General features: G+C 43.0%; 1 protein-coding gene across 3 annotated transcripts in view; it reads right to left on the bottom strand.

Moving 5' to 3' along the window:
• The window catches only part of HCN2 (hyperpolarization activated cyclic nucleotide gated potassium and sodium channel 2), a 192420-nt gene that overhangs the window by 60520 nt on the left and 110515 nt on the right, over window positions 1-21385 (bottom strand). Inside the window, exon 3 of one of the 3 annotated variants that reach the window (XM_069767831.1) lies at window positions 2390-2551. The exons of the other annotated variants lie outside the window; for them this stretch is intronic. Coding sequence (XP_069623932.1) covers window positions 2390-2551 — 162 coding nt within the window. The remainder of the gene's footprint in view (window positions 1-2389; window positions 2552-21385) is intronic. 3 annotated transcript variants of the gene reach the window in all.

Here is a 21385-nt window from a genome sequence, read left to right as displayed (position 1 = left end):
AGAACGAAGAAACCTCACTTGGGCTGGAAGAAGAGAGAGAGCCAGAAAAAGTAGAGACAGTGAGACGGATGTAGGCCGATCATGCAAGGATAAATATGGAATTAAATGCATCCACAATAGAAAGCAGGGAATGCACATAATTCAAAGGCTACAGTGATGGAAAATTAAAATAAAGGAAACATGACACATCTGAAATGGAAGCTCCAGGGACTTCAAGCAGATCTTATAATGAGAAACAAATGGAAAGACAATGGAAGAAAATCAGATACGGTCCAAAAATAGTAGACGGAACATACAACAGCAGAAAGGACACAACAAGGAGGTGAAGTGCAGGGAGACAGAAGAGAGACAAATCTATTATTATTCCTGTGCTGAGCCATGCCATTCCAGCTGACACGCACACCAAGTCACTGATCCCTCTCTCCTGCCCCTCCGTGGTTTCTCATGTGCCACTTTGCAGCCAACTGGCACCGGCCTTCTGTGCCAAGCCGGGTTCCAGAGAAAGCTTCAAGGACTTAACCCCTTTCTGTTCTATCCATTTTTTTAAATACAGTAAGTTCTAACCCATGAGAAATGACACATGAAACTGAAGAGACATGATATACAATCCAGTAAATAGAAAATTTAGGCTTAGCCCCTTGGATTAACAACATGGTCAACAACTGGCAAAAGGACAAGGGGTACATTTTAAACCATTTGTTTAATGCTTTTTAGTAAAGCTGGAGAAACTTTGCAGATAGGCTGGCATTACAGTATCATACTGTTTTGTGTATACAGCTCCTATGCAAACCTGTGACTCCACAGTTAAAGGTGATTTCGCAGTCATGTGTAAAGGCCCATTTAGACAGGCAGATAAACAGGCACACTCGGTCCTGGTTAGCAACTTCTCTAAACAGGCCGGCCATTATGGTAACTGATGAACGAGCAAAATACTTGTTCGTTGGGTGAGATGATTTTAAGGTGCGCTTAAAAATCAGCGCTCTCACATTGTCCACTGAAAACATGCAGATTCTGCAGAGAACATGATGTTATATGCACATATAAGAGAGGCTGGCCTATCTAAGCAGTAAGCTACAACAGGGACAAGGGTTGTGCCTGTGGACTGCCTACCTAAGCATTCCACTACTTGACTGCCGACTGATGATCATTACATGGCTGCGGTCAGCGCGTCTAAATGGGCCCTTATTCCCTTCCAAGAGGGAGCATATAGTAAGGAGTACCACTGCCGGATCAGCCTAAACACAGGACGTGTTTGCAATGTGTAACCATAGAAACACATCTTAGCTTAGTCTAGGTGCCAGATCCAAAACCTATGAACTGCCAATTCAATGCTGTAGGACACAAGGGAACCATGGCTCTGCAAGACTGGCTTTACAAGTCATTGGAAATGTTTGCCCTCCCCTAGTGGGCAGAGTAGAGCTCCCTTCCCCAGTAACTCCCACCTTTAGTATTAGACACTATCCCCATATTCACTTGGCCAGTAGTCATAAAAGTCCTGTCCCACTTACCAAATAATCATGTGTTCAGCTCCAGCACCCATCCCTTTTCCAGACAGTAGTCACAGGGCTACTTAAGAGCAAGCATTGCTAGCAAGCGACCTTCCCCCAATCTCTACCTCCATTAGTCAAGGCAAGTCTCTTCAGGCCACTCCGTTACCATAAATGGTCACTCTCCAGGCCACCAAACTTTGTGGCCACATGCTCCTGCACTACATCCTCCGCTGGCTGGCGGCTATATAGCAGCCTACTGGCAGTCGCTCCTGCCCCGTATACAGTACTACACATGCTACATCAGGTGCCAGCCTTAGAGGGCACAATAATCTGCATAGGTGAACACAAAATTGTAGGATATTTTTCATCAAAACTATGTGCAAGGTCCTTTCCTTTTTTATAAATATAAGAAGCAAGCAGTGAGATTTTGTTTGAAGACTATCCTTAAAGGGGTTTTCCGGGTTCAGAAAACCTCTGTTACTCAGCTGCAGTTTGTTTGAAAACTGTGCTTTACTCACCCTCCCATTAACATCACACCGATCACTGCGGGCAATCAGTGAATTCAGTGCACGAGCAGCTTAGCTCAATGACTAGCTGCAGCGCTATCGATGTGATAGCAGTAATACAGACAATAACAGACACCAGGAGCAGCGGTGGAGACTCAATGATGGACCCGGGAAGGGGAAGTAAAGCACAGTTTATTATATAAAGGAAACGCCAACTAGGGGAGAGGGGGTTGTCCAAAACTGGAAAACCCCTTCAAGAAGGCAAGAAAAGCAACACTGCCTTTCAGCCCATGTTTCTGGTAAATATGCCTGATACAATGTCAATGTCCTCAGCTTTTCTTCCTTCATACAATCATGAAATAAACAGAGATGCAGAAATACAAAAATACTTACAACCATCTTATTAATGGAAACCCAGCAATTACTGGGGAATTCTTGAAGCATTGGGACAAGGAATTGAAGGCATCCATCCCAGTGGCATAGCAAGAGCATCATGGCAATCAGGTTAAAGATTCGCATCACTGCACTGGCCAGGTCATAGGTCATATGGAAAATCTGAAGAAGTAATAAAAAAACATCCATAGAGTGAGCAGCAGGCACAGATGGGCTAGATCATGGACAAACACAGATGTATCAATATTCATGTACAATTCCACTTACTCACAGCTTGTAATCCTTATTAGAAACAAACAGCCGACTGTGTAACAGTAAGCCATGGCCACGGCATCAGGCCGCTGCAGGGAAGATGGAATACTACAAGGAGGCCACGTCATACCAGGGTGCCTCTAGTCAGATAAAGCAGGAGCCGCTTCTAGACATATAGGCCTTTCATTGCTGTATGAGTAAGTCCGTATTCTAGAGACCCCACCACCCAGTAGTCGCTTTGAAGGGGGATCGGCTGAAGGTGCATTGTCACGGTGCACATCCTCATTTAGAGCCCTAGCCCTGGTTAAGAAATAACCAGACAGGCATCTGAAAAGTTACCTAGGAAGCATACTGCATATTGAAAGTGGATATCAAGATGGCCAAAATTAAAGAAGACTTGTCAGTTTAAAAATCTAAAGACATGTCCTACAGACACAACAAAACTACTTACTGCTGTGGTCCCGATGTGCAGACTTGGAAATCACCGATTGTGGATACTTCACACTAGACCTTGGAAATCAAGGTCCCGGAGTCTGGAAGAGTGGAGAGGCACACAATCCAAGCTGCTTGAGGTCTACTGTGAAGTTTCCACAATCAGTAATGGTTTGAGGAGCCATGTCATCTGCTGGTGTAGGTCCACTGTGTTTTATCAAGACTGAACATACATTTTAGTAGGCCAAAATTTCAGATTTTAAAATCATTTTTTCAAGCTAGTGTTATAAAGTATTCTAATTTACTGAGTTAATGACTTTTGGGTTTTCACTGGCTGTAAGCAATAATCATCATTAACAGAAATAAACACGTGAAATAGATCACTCTGTTTGTAATGACTCTATATAATATAGGAGATTCACTTTTTGTATTTAAGAACTGAAATAAATTCACATTTTGATCATATTCTAATTTTGTGAAAAGCACCTGTACATCTTTTCCCCCTGTACGTGACAGAATCCCATTTTTTGGGCATTGCCATTTCACAAACTGGAAAGGCAGCAAAGCCCGATGTGAAGATCCTGTAAGATAAAAATCTTAGGAAAAAAAATAGCCAATTGAAAATATCTATGTTGACTTGCCATATATACTGTCTCAGCTCAGTTGCGCTGCATATGAGAAATGGAAAATTTCATTTTAAACACTTTAAAGTGTTCAAGCAGCACTTTCCTAATAATAAAAAACAGGAAAATGTAGACTATAATAAATGTGGAGGAAATGAATACATGAAGAAAAGTAGCAGGACTCCTGAGTGGATGAGTACAGAAGCATGTCTGATGGATAACTAGGCAGAACGGGTCACTATTTACAGGAAGAGGAAGCCCTAGTTTCATGTTATCAAAAAGTGACTAATGGCAGCAAACTTCCTGATAAATCCAGGATTATGCCTTACTAATCTAAGGTAATAAATTGGCCATTGTCACCCCATTAAGTAGGAAAAAGTATATACAAAAATAACAGAGGTTATGAAATGGTGCAAGTTATTTTGAAAATTCTTTAAAAAGAAAACCGTCTTCTGCGTTTTGGACCATCTGGAAAAAACTGAGTCTTTGACGACGGTAAAGGCCCTAAAATACTTTCAAAAAGAATTCCAGCCGATGCAGACGTGCAAATAACTGAACTCATGATGCCACCTTAATCTAAATATGGTGCTGTTTATTACTTTTCTTGATCTTCATTTTGTGGAGATATTGACCTTTTTTCTTTTTCTTTTCCTGGGAATGTTTGTTCTCCCAGTTTTGATCAGCCTGCTTTTGAGCAATGATGTTATAGAGGAAAAGTTAAAGTTGTCAGGGGTATTGAGGGGGGTGGATGTCTGCGTGCACATACATAATGTTCAGGGGTTTCTGCGCTTACTGGCGGGGAATTCAATCACAATTGCTGGTATTTAGGAAGGTGTTCCCACACTTGGGAGTGGGTTAATTGGCTGGTCAAACAAATCCTGAGGCGTCCATGATTCCTTCTCTCCACTGGTGCTCGTGGGAATGTCAATGGGTTAAATTCACTGATTAAAGGGAACCTATCACCCCCAAAATCGAAGGCGAGCTAAGCCCTCCAGCATCAGGGGCTTATCTACAGCATTGTGAAATGCTGTAGATAAGCCCCCAATGTATCCTGAAAGATGAGGAAAAGAAGTTAGATTATACTCAAATATACCATCACAATCTCTAATACACACAAAGATTGTGTTTATCTTCAAAATGGACTGGCTGGATGCGTTGACTAAAGGCCCCGTCACACATAGCGAGATCGCTGCTGAGTCACAAGTTTTGTGACGCAACAGCGATCTCAGTAGCGATCTCGCTATGTGTGACACGTAGCAACGATCAGGCCCCTGCTGTGAGATCGCTGGTCGTGTCGGAATGGCCTGGGCCATTTTTTGATCGTTGAGGTCCCGCTGACATCGCTGAATCGGCGTGTGTGACGCCGATTCAGCGATGTCTTCGCTGGTAACCAGGGTAAACATCGGGTTACTAAGCGCAGGGCCGCGCTTAGCAACCCGATGTTTACCCTGGTTACCATCGTTAAAGTAAAAAAAAACAAACGCTACATACTTACCTACCGCTGTCTGTCCCCGGCGCTGGGCTTCTCTGCTCTGGCTGTGAGCGGCGGGCAGCCGGAAAGCAGAGCACAGCGGTGACGTCACCGCTCTGCTTCCCGGCCGCTGTGCTCACAGCCAGAGCAGAGAAGCCCAGCGCCGGGGACAGACAGCGGTAGGTAAGTATGTAGCGTTTGTTTTTTTTTACTTTAACTATGGTAACCAGGGTAAACATCGGGTTACTAAGCGCGGCCCTGCGCTTAGTAACCCGATGTTTACCCTGGTTACCTGGGGACTTCGGCATCGTTGAAGACAGTTTCAACGATGCCGAAGTCTTTCCCCTGATCGTTGGTCGCTGGAGAGCTGTCTGTGTGACAGCTCTCCAGCGACCAAACAGCGACGCTGCAGCGATCCGGATCGTTGTCGGAATCGCTGCAGCGTCACTAAGTGTGACGGTACCTTAACAAAGATTGTTGGGGAAATTTTTGAGTACATGGTCTTTGTTTATTACATCTCTCTCCTCAGGGACCAAGGATAAAGGTACCTTCACACTAAGCGACGCTGCAGCGATACCGACAACGATGTCGATCGCTGCAGCGTCGCTGTTTGGTCGCTGGACAGCTGTCACACAGACAGTTCTCCAGCGACCAACGATCCCGAGGTCCCCGGTAACCAGGGTAAACATCAGGTTACTAAGCGCAGGGCCGCGCTTAGTAACCCAATGTTTACCATGGTTACCAGCCTAAACTTTAAAAAAACAAACACTACATACTTACCTTCAGCTGTCTGTCATCCGGCGCTCTGCTTCTCTGCCCTGTCAGCGCCGGTCAACCGGAAAGCAGAGCGGTGACATCACCACTGTGCTTTCCGGCTGGCCGGCGCTGACACAGGATGCAGGAGGAGTGCAGAGAAGCACAGCGCCGGGGACAGACAGCTGAAGGTAAGTATGTAGTGTTTGTTTTTTTTAATGTTTACGCTGGTAACCAGGGTGAACATCGGGTTACTAAGCGCGGCCCTGCGCTTAGTAACCCGATGTTTACCCTGGTTACCAGTGAAGACATCGCTGGATCGGCATCACACACGCCGATCCAGCGATGTCAGCGGCAAGTCCAGCGACGAAATAAAGTTCTGGACTTTCCTCAGCGACCAACGATCTCCCAGCAGGGGCCTGATCGTTGGTCGCTGTCACACATAACGATTTCCTTAACGATATCGTTGCTACGTAACAAAAAGCAACGATATCGTTAACGATATCGTTATGTGTGAAGGTACCTTTAGTTGAGATCTCAATTTGAGAATACTCAATGGTACCTTCTACAACAAATAAGTGGACATATGCCAATTCCATAATATTTTGTTTATAATCTGTGCACGCAGAGAGAGGTTGGGGTGGGGGTGCGTAGAGAATGGGTGTTTGGGGAATTTCAGAGATTGTTTTTGTCACTGCTGATGTTATTTGAACTGTATGTTAGAATTTTGTCCTCTCAAATAGATTTTGAAAAAAAAAAAAGAAAGCTGTCAGGTCAATTAATGTGCTGAAACCAGAGACTTGCCAGAAGAGAAACAATAGGTGGGTCGTCTGCGCTGCTCATGGAGATCCTAAAGGATGGTCCGGGATACAAAGAGACTTGATGCGGTTTTATTATCAATGCGATTTGAAGCCTTCAGACTTCATCAGGATAAAACCACATACATATACAGACACGTATGTAGTACTATCCTGATAAACAAGTCTGAAACACATTGATAAAATCTATTCTCTCTTCTGGCATTTCACTGTTTAATCCATGGAACTGCAGTAGTGGACAAATTTAAGCTTGATCCAGGAGGCATCTCTCTAGTCCTCTGCATGTGACTTTTTTTTTTAGGCAGGACCACCTTGCCCACCTACACTTTGTGAAGCATCTTAGATCCAAGGTATTCCACCATCTATTTAGGTGGAAATTTTGTGTCCATTCATTGGACATTTCTTGTCTAAATATTGTACTTCATGCCTTATCAGGATTTCCTTGTCTCTAAATGCACTTTATTTTGCCAATATTGCACTCTTTCTTACATGACTGTGCCGTATTATTGCAGTGAGCGCTTATAGTGTTTCTATAGGATATACAGTGCCTTACGAAAGTATTCGGCTCCCTGGAACTTTTCAACCTTTTCCCACATATCATGCTTCAAACAAAGATACCAAACGTACATTTAGGGTGAAGAATCAACAACAAGTGGAACACAATTGTGAAGTTGAACGAAATTTATTGGTTATTTCAAATTTTTGTGGAAATTCAAAAACTGAAAAGTGGGGCATGCAATATTATTCGGCCCCTTTAACTTAATACTTTGTTGCGCCACCTTTTGCTGCGATTACAGCTGCAAGTCGCTTGGGGTATGTCTCTATCAGTTTTGTACATCGAGAGACTGAAATTCTTGCCCATTCTTCCTTGGCAAACAGCTCGAGCTCAGTGAGGTTTGATGGAGATCGTTTGTGAACAGCAGTTTCCAGCTCTTTCCAGATTCTCGATTGGATTGAGGTCTGGACTTTGACTTGGTCATTCTAACACCTAGATACATTTATTTTTGAACCATTCCATTGCAGATTTTGCATTATGTTTGGGATCATTGTCTTGTTGGAAGACAAATCTCTGTTCCAGTCTCAGGTCTTTTGCAGACTCCAACAGGTTTTTTCAAGAATGGTCCTGTATTTGGCTCCATCCATCTTCCCATCAATTTTAACCATCTTCCCTGTCCCTACTGAAGAAAAGCAAGCCCAAACCATGATGCTGCCACCACCATGTTTGACAGTGGGGATGGTGTGTTCAGGGTGATGAGCTGTGTTGCTTTACGCCAAACATATCGTTAGACATTGTTGCCAAAAGTTCGATTTTGGTTTCATCTGACCAGAGCACCTTCTTCCACATGTTTGGTGTGTCTCCCAGGTGGTTTGTTGCAAACTTTAAACAACACTTTTTATGGATATCTTTGAGAAATGGCTTTCTTCTTGCCATTCTCATAAAGGCCAGATTTCTGCAGTGTAGGACTGATTGTTGTCCTATGGACAGACTGTCCCACCTCAGCTGTAGATCTCTGCAGTTCATCCAGAGTGATCATAGGCCTCTTGGCTGCATCTCTGATCAGTCTTCTATTTGTTTGAGATGAAAGTTTAGAGAGACGTCCGGGTCTTGGTAGATTTGCAGTGGTATGATACGTCTTTCATTTCAATATGATCGCTTGCACAGTGCTCCTTGGGATGTTTAAAGTTTTAGAAATCATTTTGTATCCAAATCCAGCTTTAAACTTCAACACAAGAGTATCACGGACCTGCCTGTTGTGTTCATTGGTCTTCATGATGCTCTCTGCTTCAAATAGAACCCTGAGAGTATCACAGTGCAGGTGCATTTATACTGAGACTTGATTACACACAAGTAGATTATATTTACCATCATTAGGCATTTAGGACAACATTGGATCATTCGGAGATCCACAATGAACTTCTGGAGTGAGTTTGCTGCGCTGAAAGTAAAGGAGCTGAATAATATTGCACGCTCCACTTTTCAGTTTTTGAATTTCCCCCAAAATTTCAAATAACCAATAAATTTTGTTCAACTTCACAATTGTGTTCCACTTGTTGTTTCTTCAACAAAAATTTACATTTGGTATCTTTATGTATGTTGGAAAAGGTTGGAATGTCGCAGGGAGCCGAAAACTTTTGTAAGGCACTGTAATTGAATATTCTCTTTATCCAACCTTTTGTATTTTACACGGTTTCATGTTACTTGAGGATTTACATTCATATTTACATTATATCTTATATCTGAACCTCTTTTGCTGTGATGAGTATATTGACCACTGCATATATTTCTCTTGTGCACTCGATATTGCCTTATAGTATTATTATATACTTACTGCAATTAGTGTCTTCGTGATTTTCATTTGATGACACGTGTACAATAATGTTCTTTGAATATCCATTCTTTTATTAAGCATGTAGGTCGTATCACTATTTTGAGGGCTGCAGCTTTGTTATGAGCGAACGTGTATAGTATTCATGTCATTCCATGACATTTAAGTGTTATGTGGGTGTTTTTTCGGTTGTCTATTGTACCTAATAAAGCATTTGATTATCTAAGGTGATCCCTGTGTATATGGTCTGTAGGCATTTCTTTGTATACGCTTAATAAAAAAAATTACCGTATATACTCGAGTATAAACCGAGTGTCACGCTGTTTACGGCGATAAAGGGGCAGGATGGCGTACTGGGACCCGCACCTGTCCCTGCCACTATAATGGGGCCTTGGCTTTCCCTTATCTCAGGGGTACCTATAATGGTTAGGAGGCCTGAGCCACCAGCGTATCCCTGTCTACTGTGCAGGCACTATCAGTGGCCCCCTCTCCCCCCAAGGGAGGTGGACTGCACTAGTGTATAAAAACGGCAATTAAACAGGGTATAGGGTCATTGCATATCAAGTGATCCAAATATGAATATTTTTTTTACCTTACGTCTTTAGATTTTTTTTATTTTTTGTTTTTATGAAGTACAACTTTAGTTAATTACAAATTAAAAGTTTAGAATTTTTTTCTTCATCAGTTAATTTTTTACAGATTTTTAAAGTTTTAAAAAAGCCCGGATTTTGGCCTGGTATGGCTTTACATTTTTTATCATATCTCGGGCTAGAATTAAGATATAGAGGTGGGAGAGGCATCATTTTTCTCAGAACAGTACCCGCTTTCATTTGATATGTCACAAGACTATGTTTCTTTATATTTTGTTTTGGAGAAATCAAATTAAAAATTTTGATGCGCAATTCTGAAAAAAACGTATGTTTTAAAATTGTGAAAACACGCATGTGTGTTACTCGTGTACTTGTTTATATTTGTACAGGGACTCAACTTGGGATCTATCAAATTTGTATTTTTTTTTTAAGCCTTGAATCATCTGATTTTAATGTTTGTGTGAGTTTCTTCCTTTTTTCTTTTCAAATTACAACTTATTGCATTCAACATTTATATGTAACAATAAAGAAACACAAAAAACAAATACCGAAGTGCCACAATAAATACATCTTAATCATCATAACAACTTGCTCAGCATTTTCAACCTGAATTCTTTGAACAAGCCAAAATATAAAAGGTGATCACATCCTCAAGTGTGGTTTTCTAAGTACAGTCTCATCCTAATTATATGTTAAAAACAAGATTAAAAGAACCAATATTTCTACCACCTATTTATACATGAAACAATGTTTTTTCTACTATTTCACTAAACATGTCATTTCTGAAGTGTTTAAGAAGAATAGTCCAGTAGTTAAATCCTTGTTCTATAAAGTATGAGCTAATCAAACAATTAATAGTATGTTTTTACACTGGTCTGTTATCATCAATGTGTCCCTTCTAGTGGGTGAAATGTCATCTTGTCCATAAGGGCTCACTAGCAATGGCCGTTTCCTTCTGTGTCACCATGTGCGGCCTGTCATGGTGCTCGGCTCCACCTGAGTTATATCTGATTTTTGTTCACTTTTACAATGTCTGATTTTCTTGGATACACAAAGGATGGCACTGGACCAGAAGCTGCAGAAAAGTCCTTTCTACGTCTTCATTTTCACAATCTTTGGAGAGTCCAGTAGCCGCCAGCGCCAATCATATTCACAGGTCACATCACCAGTTATGTCATCTATTGCCGATCTTGTGCCGCCTTCTACCACTTCATGGTCGTCACTGTCTTTATTTCCACTACATGGGATGACAGTCCGGTATTGCTGAGTCCCTGTGATGGGTTCTGCTTCCTGTAACTGATGTTATAACAAACTCTCCTCCTCTTCGTAGTCCTGGTTTGTACAATACATGAACTGGATGTTAAGAATATTTTTCTCCCTCCATTTGAGGAGTTTCCTGGGTGATAAGATTTGGTGTGAATACGGTCTGTGGAGGCCCGAGCTGCCGGCCGGTCATCTGCTCTGCAGTCAACGTCTACCCCTGCTCATTCTCAGCCCTAACAAAGCTTCTCCTCTGTCCTCTCCTGCTTCTAAGTGGTAACATAAAATAATACAGCAATATCTAGCAATCATGGATTATTTGGTAAATCTAAACCCCACACTGTTAGACCACAGGCTGAACAGATCTGAAATCAAGATTTTTGAACTGACACTGTAATAGTTTTATTTTTTTAAATATGATCCCATCAAGATCCCATCTTGTATTTTGGTACAGATGTGGTTAGGAGCATAGCAGGCACATGTGCAGTTTTTGAAATTTTAAAATTAAACGTTTTTTTCGGAAATGCATTTTAAAGTTTTGCGCTTGCGTTCGCATAGGTAAAATATTACCAAAGATACTCTTGTGACATATCTGGTGAAAGCCTGTACAGTTCTGAGTAGAATGGTGTTTATTCTGTTTCTCTATCTCTTTTCTAGCCTGAGTTATGGGGAGAAATGTAAAGGCAGGCAACACCGAAATTCGCACTTTTTCCGAACTTTGAAATTCAATAAAAAATAAAAAAAAAAATCTAGAATTTTTTCTTCTTCACATTTTGCATTCTCTGACACACTGTTACCAAATAACAAAATCTCAAAAGAATTAAAAATATAGTGGTAAAAATCATTGGTTCACTTGACATGGAATGACCCTATACAGACAAGGTAACAAAGTCTCAAACTCACCAAATGCTCACACAACCACAGAGGAAACACAGAGAAGGGAAGAGAAGGAAAAAACTAGGAAGGAAAACAGGTTAAACATGCAACCAGACATCAATCTCTGTAAATAAACCTCCAAGCTCCTAATACCATGCTCCTTTTCACTCCAAGCCAGGCAGCAGAACTCATCACTGACAACAGTTGTAGACAAAGCTGAGTCTATATAGGAGCTCTCAGTAACTTCAGTAACAAGTTTTAACTCCTGCCCCGCTGGCAAGACAGCCAGGTCAGAATTCAGGAGAAGAGCTTCTGTTCATCGTGTGTGAACGAGGCCCAGAGCGCTGCGGTTCTCTGGAACCTCTCTGTCGCGGTAGCCCCGTGACAGTAGCCCCCCTTCTACGAGGGACCTCTGGAACCTCAGGACCAGGTTTCTTAGGATGAGCTGAATGAAATGCCCAGACTAACCTAACCGCATGGACATCGGATGCAGGTACCCACATCATCTCCTCAGGACCGTACCCTTTCCAATGTATAAGATACTGTAGAGACCGGCGAACAAATCGAGAATCCATGACCCTGGCTATCTGGAACTCGAGATTTCCATCAACAAGGACTGGAGGGGGAAGTAAAGGTGATGGATTAGGTGATGCCACAAACCTCTTGAGTAAGGAGGAGCGATGAAAAACATTATGAATCCTAAATGACTGAGGTAAAGCCAGCCGAAATGCAACAGGATTGACGACGGCCACAATCCTATAGGGGCCAATAAACCTAGGGCCCAATTTCCACAAGGGAACTCTCAGTTTAATATTCTTTGAGGACAACCAAACCCAATCACCCACACATAGGTCCGGACCTTTCATACGTCTCCGATCAGCCGCATTCTTATATCTGGAACTCATCCTCTTTAAATTATCCAGAACCCCTTGCCATACAGACGTGATGGACGAAGAAAACCTCTCCTCTTCAGGCACCCCCGAGGAATCCTTCCTATTAAATTAACTGAATTGAGGATGAAAACCATATGCCCCGAAATACGGGGACTTACCAGTGGACTCATGAGTACGGTTGTTTATTGCAAACTCTGCCAATGGTAAGTACTTAACCCAGTCCTCCTGATTTTCTGAAATGAAACACCTGAGATAAGTTTCAAGATTTTGATTTACACGTTCTGTTTGACCATTAGATTGAGGATGAAAAGCTGAAGAAAACGACAAATTAATCCCCAGCCGGCTGCAAAAAGCCCTCCAAAACTTAGAAATAAACTGCACCCCACGGTCTGACACAATATCTGAAGGAACACCATGTCATCTCACAACCTCCTTGATAAAGATCTGTGCCAGAGTCTTGGCATTAGGTAACGCGGGAAGGGCAATAAAATGTGACATTTTGCTAAATCTGTCAACTACGACTAAAATAACTGTATTATCCTCAGAAACCGGTAAGTCAGTGATGAAGTCTATTGACAAATGGGTCCATCGTCTACTGGGAATCTCCAGAGGTTGGAGAGACCAAGACGGGCGAGTACGAGGGGTCTTGGAACGCGCACACACACACAGCAGGCAGCGACATATTCCTGTACATCATGATTTACCCCAGACCACCAAAAACGCTGAGTGAGAAGGTCCGTAGTAACTTTACTTCCAGCGTGTCCGGCCAGGACCGAATCATGATGTTCATTAATGACCCTAAGACGAAGATTAGCAGGAACATAAAGTTTACCTAAAGGACAGGCTGTTGGGGCGTCCCCCTGCGCCTCTAGGACCTCTAACTCAAGATCCGAATTAATTGCGGCGACAATTACACCCTTCTGAAGTATAGGACCTGGCTCACAATTATCCCCACCCCCTGGAAAACAACGGGATAACGCATCAGCCCTGACATTCTTGCTTCCTGGCCTATACGTAATGTAGAAATTGAACCTGGAGAAAAACAGAGACCACCTAGCTTGCCTAGGTGTGAGACGCTTCGCAGATTCTAGATACAACAGATTCTTGTGATCTGTGATCACCATGACTGGGTGAAGTGCTCCCTCCAAAAAATGGCGCCATTCCTCAAATGCCCATTTAATTGCCAACAGCTCCCTGTTACCAATATCATAATTCCTCTTAGTAGGAGATAATTTTTTTCGAGAAAAATGCACATGGACGCCACTTACTCGGAGAAATCCCCTGAGACAATACAGCTCCCACTCCCACCTCAGAGGAATCCACATCTACCACAAATGGCTGCGTGATGTCAGGCTGTATTAGTATGGGTGCAGTGGAAAAACACTTCTTCAAAGTGCCTGGCAGGCCGTACAAAAGCCTGGAAGGCTGTACTGGACCAGACAGAGAAGTCCGTGCCTCTCTTGGTCATGTCTGTTAAAGGTTTGGCTACTACTGAAAAGTCTTTAATAAATTTGCGATAGTAGTTTGCAAAACCTAAAAACCTCTGCAAGGCCTTAAGGTCCTCAGGACGCTCCCACTCTAAGACCGCCTTGACCTTAGCCGGATCCATACGAAATCCTGTGGATGATAAGAAATAACCCAAAAACGGAATCTCTTTGACCACGAACATGCATTCCTCAAGTTTGGCAAACAGTTTATTGTCCCTGAGTACCTGAAGGACCTGCCATACATGATCCTGATGGGACTCGAGGTCAGGGGAATAAATTAAGATGTCATCGAGATATACCACCACAAACCTACCTATTAGGTGACTAAGTGTTGAAACACAGCAGGAGCATTACTTAACCCAAAAGGCATAACCAAGTTCTCGTAATGTCCCTCTGGAGTATTAAACGACGTCTTCCATTCATCCCCCTCCTTCATCTGAATGAGATTATATGCCCCCCTGCGATCTAATTTGGAGAACCATTTAGCCCCCACAATTTGATTAAAGAGGTCCGGAATAAGAGGGAGCGGGAAAGAATCTCGGACCGTAACTTGGTTTAATTCACGGAAGTCTAAGCATGGGCGTAAACCCCCGTCCTTCTTAACAAAGAAGAACCCGGCAGCAATGGGTGATGACGAGGGTCTGATATGACCCTTGGCCAGACTCTCTGTGATATAGTCCTTCATGGCCTGTCTCTCTGGGGCAGAGATGTTGTATAGCCTACTCTTAGGCAGTTTAGCACCAGGAATGAGACGTATGGCACAATCATAAGGACGGTGTGGAGGTAGCTCTTGCCTTCCCTCGTCAGAGAATACATCCTCAAAATCTGAGATGAACTCTGGCAAAACCTGAGAACTCAACCCAGCCTGAGTTCTGACAAAACTCACTCCATCTAGTAATCTCCCGAGTCTGCCAGTCTAACACCGGGTTGTGTAACGTGAGCCATGGTAAACCGAGAACTACAGGCAACGGCAAACCCCCCCAACACAATCTATTGACTCAGAGTGCAATGCCCCTATTTGTAGGCTCACCCCACGGACGATCTGAGTGAAAGTCCCCAGGCTCAAAGGTGCAGAATCAATAGCAATTATAGGTATGGGTCTAGACAACTCTTGAGTTTTAAGCCCATGTGCCTGAACAAACCCAGCATCAATTAAATTAAACCCTGCCCCAGAGTCCAGAAAGGCAGAGATATTGAGCCTACTATCACCAAGACGAATCTCAGCTGGTAAGAAAAATTGTGGTTTACCTAAGGAGGAAACTAGTACACCCGAGTTGCCAACCTCCCCGCAACCCGGGCTCAATAGTTTTCCGGCGGTTGTCTTCTAGAAGGACACACATTCACATAATGACCCCTTCTGCCACAAAAAAAAACAACATGCACCTTCCTTACGCCGTACTACTGCAGCCACTTTAGAACGAGAAGCGCCACCCAACTGCATAGGTTCTCCTAGAGACTCAGATTCTGGCGCAGGCGGCGGTCCACACGGATCGCAAGAGACATAGCTGCCTCCAGTGTGGTTGGTGTCTCCTGTAGGGCGAAGGCATCTTTTATTTTATCAGATAGGCCCTGATAAAATTGACTGCGGAGTCATTCCACATTGTGTCAGTAGCCCATCTCCAAAACTCAGAGCAGTACTCCTCTACTGGCCAGTCTCCCTGTGTAAGATGGCGTATTGTGGACTCAGCGAGGGAGACGCGGTCAGGATCATCATACACTTGACCTAAGGCTCGAAAAAACTCCTCCATAGTTCGTAACGGCAAAGCATCAGGGGGAAGTGAAAATCCCCAGGCCTGAGGATCACCTTGTAGCGATACTACAATTCCAACCCTCTGCTCCTCTGAACCTGAAGTGTGAGGACACAACCTAAAATACAAATTACAGGCCTCCCTGAATGTAACAAATTTGTCGCGCCCCCCAGAGAACCTGTCAGGTAACGCAATTTTAGGCTCCAGCGACCCCTGCAGTGGCCACTGGAGTGCGCTGTACAACCGCCGAGCGGAGGTCAGCCACCTCTAGACTGAGCTGCTGCAATTGTCCAGCTAAAGCAGCAATGGGGTTCATATTGGACCAAGAAAATTTTTAAGGTCAGTGATACTGTCAAGCCGTTTAGGGCGATAAAGGGGCAGGACGGCGTACTGGGACCCGCACCTGTCCCTGCCACTATAATGGGGCCCTGGCTTTCCCTTATCTCAGGGGTACCTATAATGGTTAGGAGGCCTGAGCCGCCAGCATATCCCTGTCTCCTGTGCAGGCCCTATCAGTGGACCCCTCTCCCCCCAAGGGAGGTGGACTGCACCAGTGTATAAATACGGCAATTAAACAGGGTATACAGACAAGGTAACAGTCTCAAACTCACCAAATGCTCACACAACCACAGAGGAAACACAGAGAAGGGAAGAGAAAGAAAAAACTAGGAAGGAAAACAGGTTAAGCATGCAACCAAAAGAGCAGACATCAATCTCTGTAAATAAACCTCCAAGCTCCTATTACCACGCTCCTTCTCACTCCAAGCCAGGCAGCAGAACTGATCACTGACAACAGTTGTAGACAAAGCTGAGTCTGTATAGGAGTGGAGATTACCAAAACCAAATCAGCTGAGAGACATAGCTCTCAGTAACTTCAGTAACAAGTTTTAACTCCTGCCGTGCTGGCAAGACAGCCAGGTCAGAATTCAGGAGAAGAGTTCTGTTCATCGTGTGTGAACGAGGCCCAGAGCTGTGCGGTTCTCTGGAACCTCTCTGTCGCGGTAGCCTCATGACACCGAGATTTTCAGCCCATTTTTTTGGGTTCAAAGTCCCCCTCTCGGCTTAGGCTGGCGTCACACTAGCGAGTTTTAAGGACATATGAGAGGCGCAGAAAATATGTATTGCACACGGACCAATGATTTTCTATGGGGCAGCTCCTATCTGCCGTATTTTACGCATCCGTATTATACGGTCTTGTATGGATGTAGAAAATCGCAGCATGCTGCGTTTGTCAGCTTATTGCGCAAAAAATCCACCAATGAAAGTCAATGGGGGCGAGAAAAATACGGATTACACACAGACCAACAGTGTGACTTGCGAGAAATACGCAGTGGTGTTCTATAGAAAAGCCAGCAATTCAGCGCGGTGTACAGTAAAATCACACTGACAGGTTAGAATAGAATAGGTAAAATAAATGTCGACACATAGATAGAATAGGTAGAGTAGGTGTATATATATATATATATATATATATATATATATATATATATATATATATATATATACACACACACACCTATTCTATCAGTGAGACACACATACATATTTAGATTTCATACAGCGCTGGATAGCTTAAAAGCCGGTAATTCAATTGCCGGCTTTTGCTATCTCCTTCCCAAACACAACAGGATAGGAGACATGGTTTACATACAGTAAACCATTTCATATCCCTTATTTTGAACATATTCCTCACTAATAATGTTCCAAGTGTCTGTGTGTAAAGTTTGGGGGCTCTAGCTATTAAAGTAAAGGGTAAAATCACAGAAAAAATTGGCGTGGGCTCCCACGCAATATTCTCCGCCAGAGTGGGAAAGCCACTGACTGAGGGCAGATATTAATAGCCTAGAGAGGGACCATGGTTATTGGCCACCCCTGGCTAAAAACATCTGCTCCCAGCCACCCCAGAAAAGGCACATCTGGAAGAAGCGCCTATTCTGGCACTTAGCCTCTCTCTTCCCACTCCCCTGTAGCGGTAGGATATGGGGTAATAAAGGGTTAATGTCACCTTGCTATTGTACGGTGACATTAAGCCAGGTTAATAATGGAGAGGCATCAATAAGACACCTATCCATTATTAATCCAATAGTAGAAAATGGTTAACAAAACACACAAATTATGAAAAAAGTATTTTATTGAAATACACAGGGTGTTGGAATAGTTTATTATACTTTCAATCCAATTGAAGACCCTTGTCACCTGAAACAAAGTGAAAATAAAAAATCAACAATACCCCATACCTTCCGTCGTTCAGTCTTGTCCCACGCTGTAAATCCATCTGAAGGGGTTAAATATTTTTACAAGCAGGAGCCTGCTAATGCAGCCGCCCCTGCCTGTAAAATCTGGGGAATGCTTGGAAAGCAGGGGAACGTAGCTACCTAGACTTGCGGTGCTGCGCCGGCTGCTGGCATAACCTCTGATGAACTCGAGCGTGGGCATTTTTCTGAATATTTTCTCACGGATCACTATTTTGGGAATATTTCTGCATATTACGCATGTAAAATATGGACCACATTTTCATACGCCTAGTGTGACGCCGGCCTTATACTCGAGTCATACCCAGGGGTTGGCAGGGGAGGGGGAGTGGGGGCTGTCTAATTATACTCACCTGCTCCTGGCCCTGGCCCTGCAGTCCCTGCTTCCCCGTCGCCGCAGCTTCTTCCTTTACTGAGCAGTCACATGGTACCGCTCATTACAGTAATGAATATGCGAGTCGGGTCCATATTCATTACTATAATAAGCGGTAACATGAAAGAAGCTGTCAGCGCCCGGAGAAGCAGGGACTGCAGGGACCACGCCAGGAGCATATTCATTACTGTAATGAGCGGTAACGGTGACCGCTCAATACAGGAAGAAGCTGCGGCGCCGGGGAAGCAGGGACTGCACCGTGCCAGGAGCAGGTGAGTATAACGGGGAGGGGAGCGCTGCGCTATACTCACCTGCTCCCCGTTCCGGCGCCGCTCCATCTTCAGCGTCTTCTGCAGTGACGCTCAGGTCAGAGGGCATGGTGACGTGGTTAGTGCGCGCCCTCTGCCTGAATTTCAGTGCAGAAGACGCTGAAGATGGAGCGGTGCCAGAACGAAGTCAGGTGAATATTGAAAGTGCCGGGGGCCTGAGCGATGGAGAGGTGAGTATGTGATTTTATTTTTTTTTATCGCTGCAACAGCAAATGGGGCAAGTGTCTGTATGGAGCATCTTATGGGGCCATAACCAAGGATTGTGCAGCACTATATGGGGCAAATATCTTTATGGAGCATTTTATGAGGCCATAATCAACATTTGTGCAGCATTATATTGGGCAAATGTGTCTATGGAGCATCTTATGGGGCCATTATTAACCTTTATGCAGGATTATATGGGGCATATTTTAATATAGAGCATCTTATGGGGCCATAATAAACTTTATGGAGCATTATATGGGGCTCCTGATTCAATATGGATATTCAAAAACACAACCTACTGATGTCTCAATTAATTTTACTTTTATTGGTATCTATTTTTACTTTTGACATTTACCGGTAGCTGCTGCATTTTCCACCCTAGGCTTATACTCGAGTCATTAAGTTTTCCCAGTTTTCTGTGGCAAAATTAGGGGGGGGTCGGCTTATACTCGGGTCGGCTTATACTCGAGTATATACGGTAATTATGGAAAAATCATACAATGATTTTTTTTTAAGATTCTGTCTCACAATTGAAGTGTATATATATATATATATATATATATATATATATATATATATATATATATATATATATATATATATATATATATATATATATATATATATATATATATATATACATACATACATACATACATACATACCTGTCCACCGTTTGGGGAGCATCTGAATCAGGTGATCGGTTCCCTTTAAGGCCACGTTCACATGTCCTGTATTTTAAATCAGTATTTCTAAAGCAAAATCAAGAGTGGAACAATCAGAGAAAAGTATAATAGTAACGAGTCACCATTTCTCCACTTCTCCTGGTTTTGGCTTACAAATATTGAGGCAAAATACTGAACGTGTGAACGTGGCCTACCACCTCCATGCAGCTCCTTCCAGTCATCTGGGTGATGCTGCAACATCATGGTTCCCTCAATGTTAGCCCACCCCCTAAGCTTTTGATGTCCCTCTAGCATGTGAAGAGGTGTCAGTTGGGGCTGCAGAACTGCCCAGAAGATGGAGGAGCGACATGTAATTTTCTCCATGCACGGACTGGCCTCCTGATCTGAGGGTGACAGCTTCATACATGTTTATGAGGCTTGGGTCGGGAGAGCCATAGCCTGTCTGTACCTAGAGGCATGTTTACTGCCATACAAAGCCTCATGCCCCTGTTTAAACTATGTTAGTTGACCTAAGTTTATTTTAACCCCTTAGTGACGGAGCCAAATTTTTTAGATCTGACTAGTGTCAATTTATGTGGTAATAACTCTGGAACGCTTCAACAAATCCCAGTGATTTTGAGAGTTTTTTCATGTCACATTGTACTTTATGATAATGGTAAATTTAGGTTGATATGTTTTTTGTTTATTTATAAAAAATATCAGAAATTGGAGAAACATTTTAAAAAATTAGCAATTTTCAAACTTTGAATGATTATCCCTTTAATCCAGATGGTCATACCACAGCAAACCACTAATAAATAACATTTCCCATATGTCGGCTTTACATCAGCACCATTTTTAAAATGTTCTTTTATTTTGTTAGCATTTTAGGAGGTTTAAAAATGTAGCAGTAATTTTTCATTTTTTCAAGGAAATTTACAAAATTTATTTTTTACGGACTTATCCATGTTTGAAGTGACTTTAGGGGTCCTATATATTGGGAACCCCCCCAAAAGTGATACCATTTTAAAAACATCATCCCCTGACTTATTGAAAACTGCTGTCAGGTAGTTTATTAAACCTTCAGGTGCTTTTCAGGAATTAATGCAAAGTGGCATGACAGAAATGAAAATATGTATTTTCAACACCTAAATGCCTCTTAACTTCTGAACAGATTACTACAGCCATCAGACTCTAAGGCCGCTATTTTGTCATGAATTGCAACGGCAAACATCAGGACCACAAAATCATGATCTGTGGGCACCAATTGGGATAAAGAGGAAGCCCCCACACCATTAATAATGATGTAGTCACTATTGACAGCAGCATCTAAGGGGTTAAACAGATATGGACGGTGCAAGCACTGCTCGTGGCTGATGCAGCAAGTTGTCAGCTATAGTGTACAGCCGACAGCTGCTGGACTGTCACCTGTATGGGGAGGCTATTCTCTTATATCTCAGGTCAGTTAAAAGACGTATTGGCTGTCATTAAGGGGTTAAGGCTACATTCCCATAATGAGGTTTTGGCGAGTTATTCATGTTGTAGATTTTCATCACCTAATAAGTAAATTAGGTTAATCGCGTTTTTTCTTAGCTTTTTTCATGTGTTTGTATCACATTTCTGATGCTGCATTTTGGCTCATA

This window comes from Ranitomeya imitator, chromosome 1, assembly GCF_032444005.1.
Source record: "Ranitomeya imitator isolate aRanImi1 chromosome 1, aRanImi1.pri, whole genome shotgun sequence".
In the NCBI taxonomy this organism is placed as follows: domain Eukaryota; kingdom Metazoa; phylum Chordata; class Amphibia; order Anura; family Dendrobatidae; genus Ranitomeya; species Ranitomeya imitator.
The sequence above is the reverse complement of the archived record's forward strand: the minus strand, read 5'-3'. Positions and strand labels throughout refer to the sequence as shown.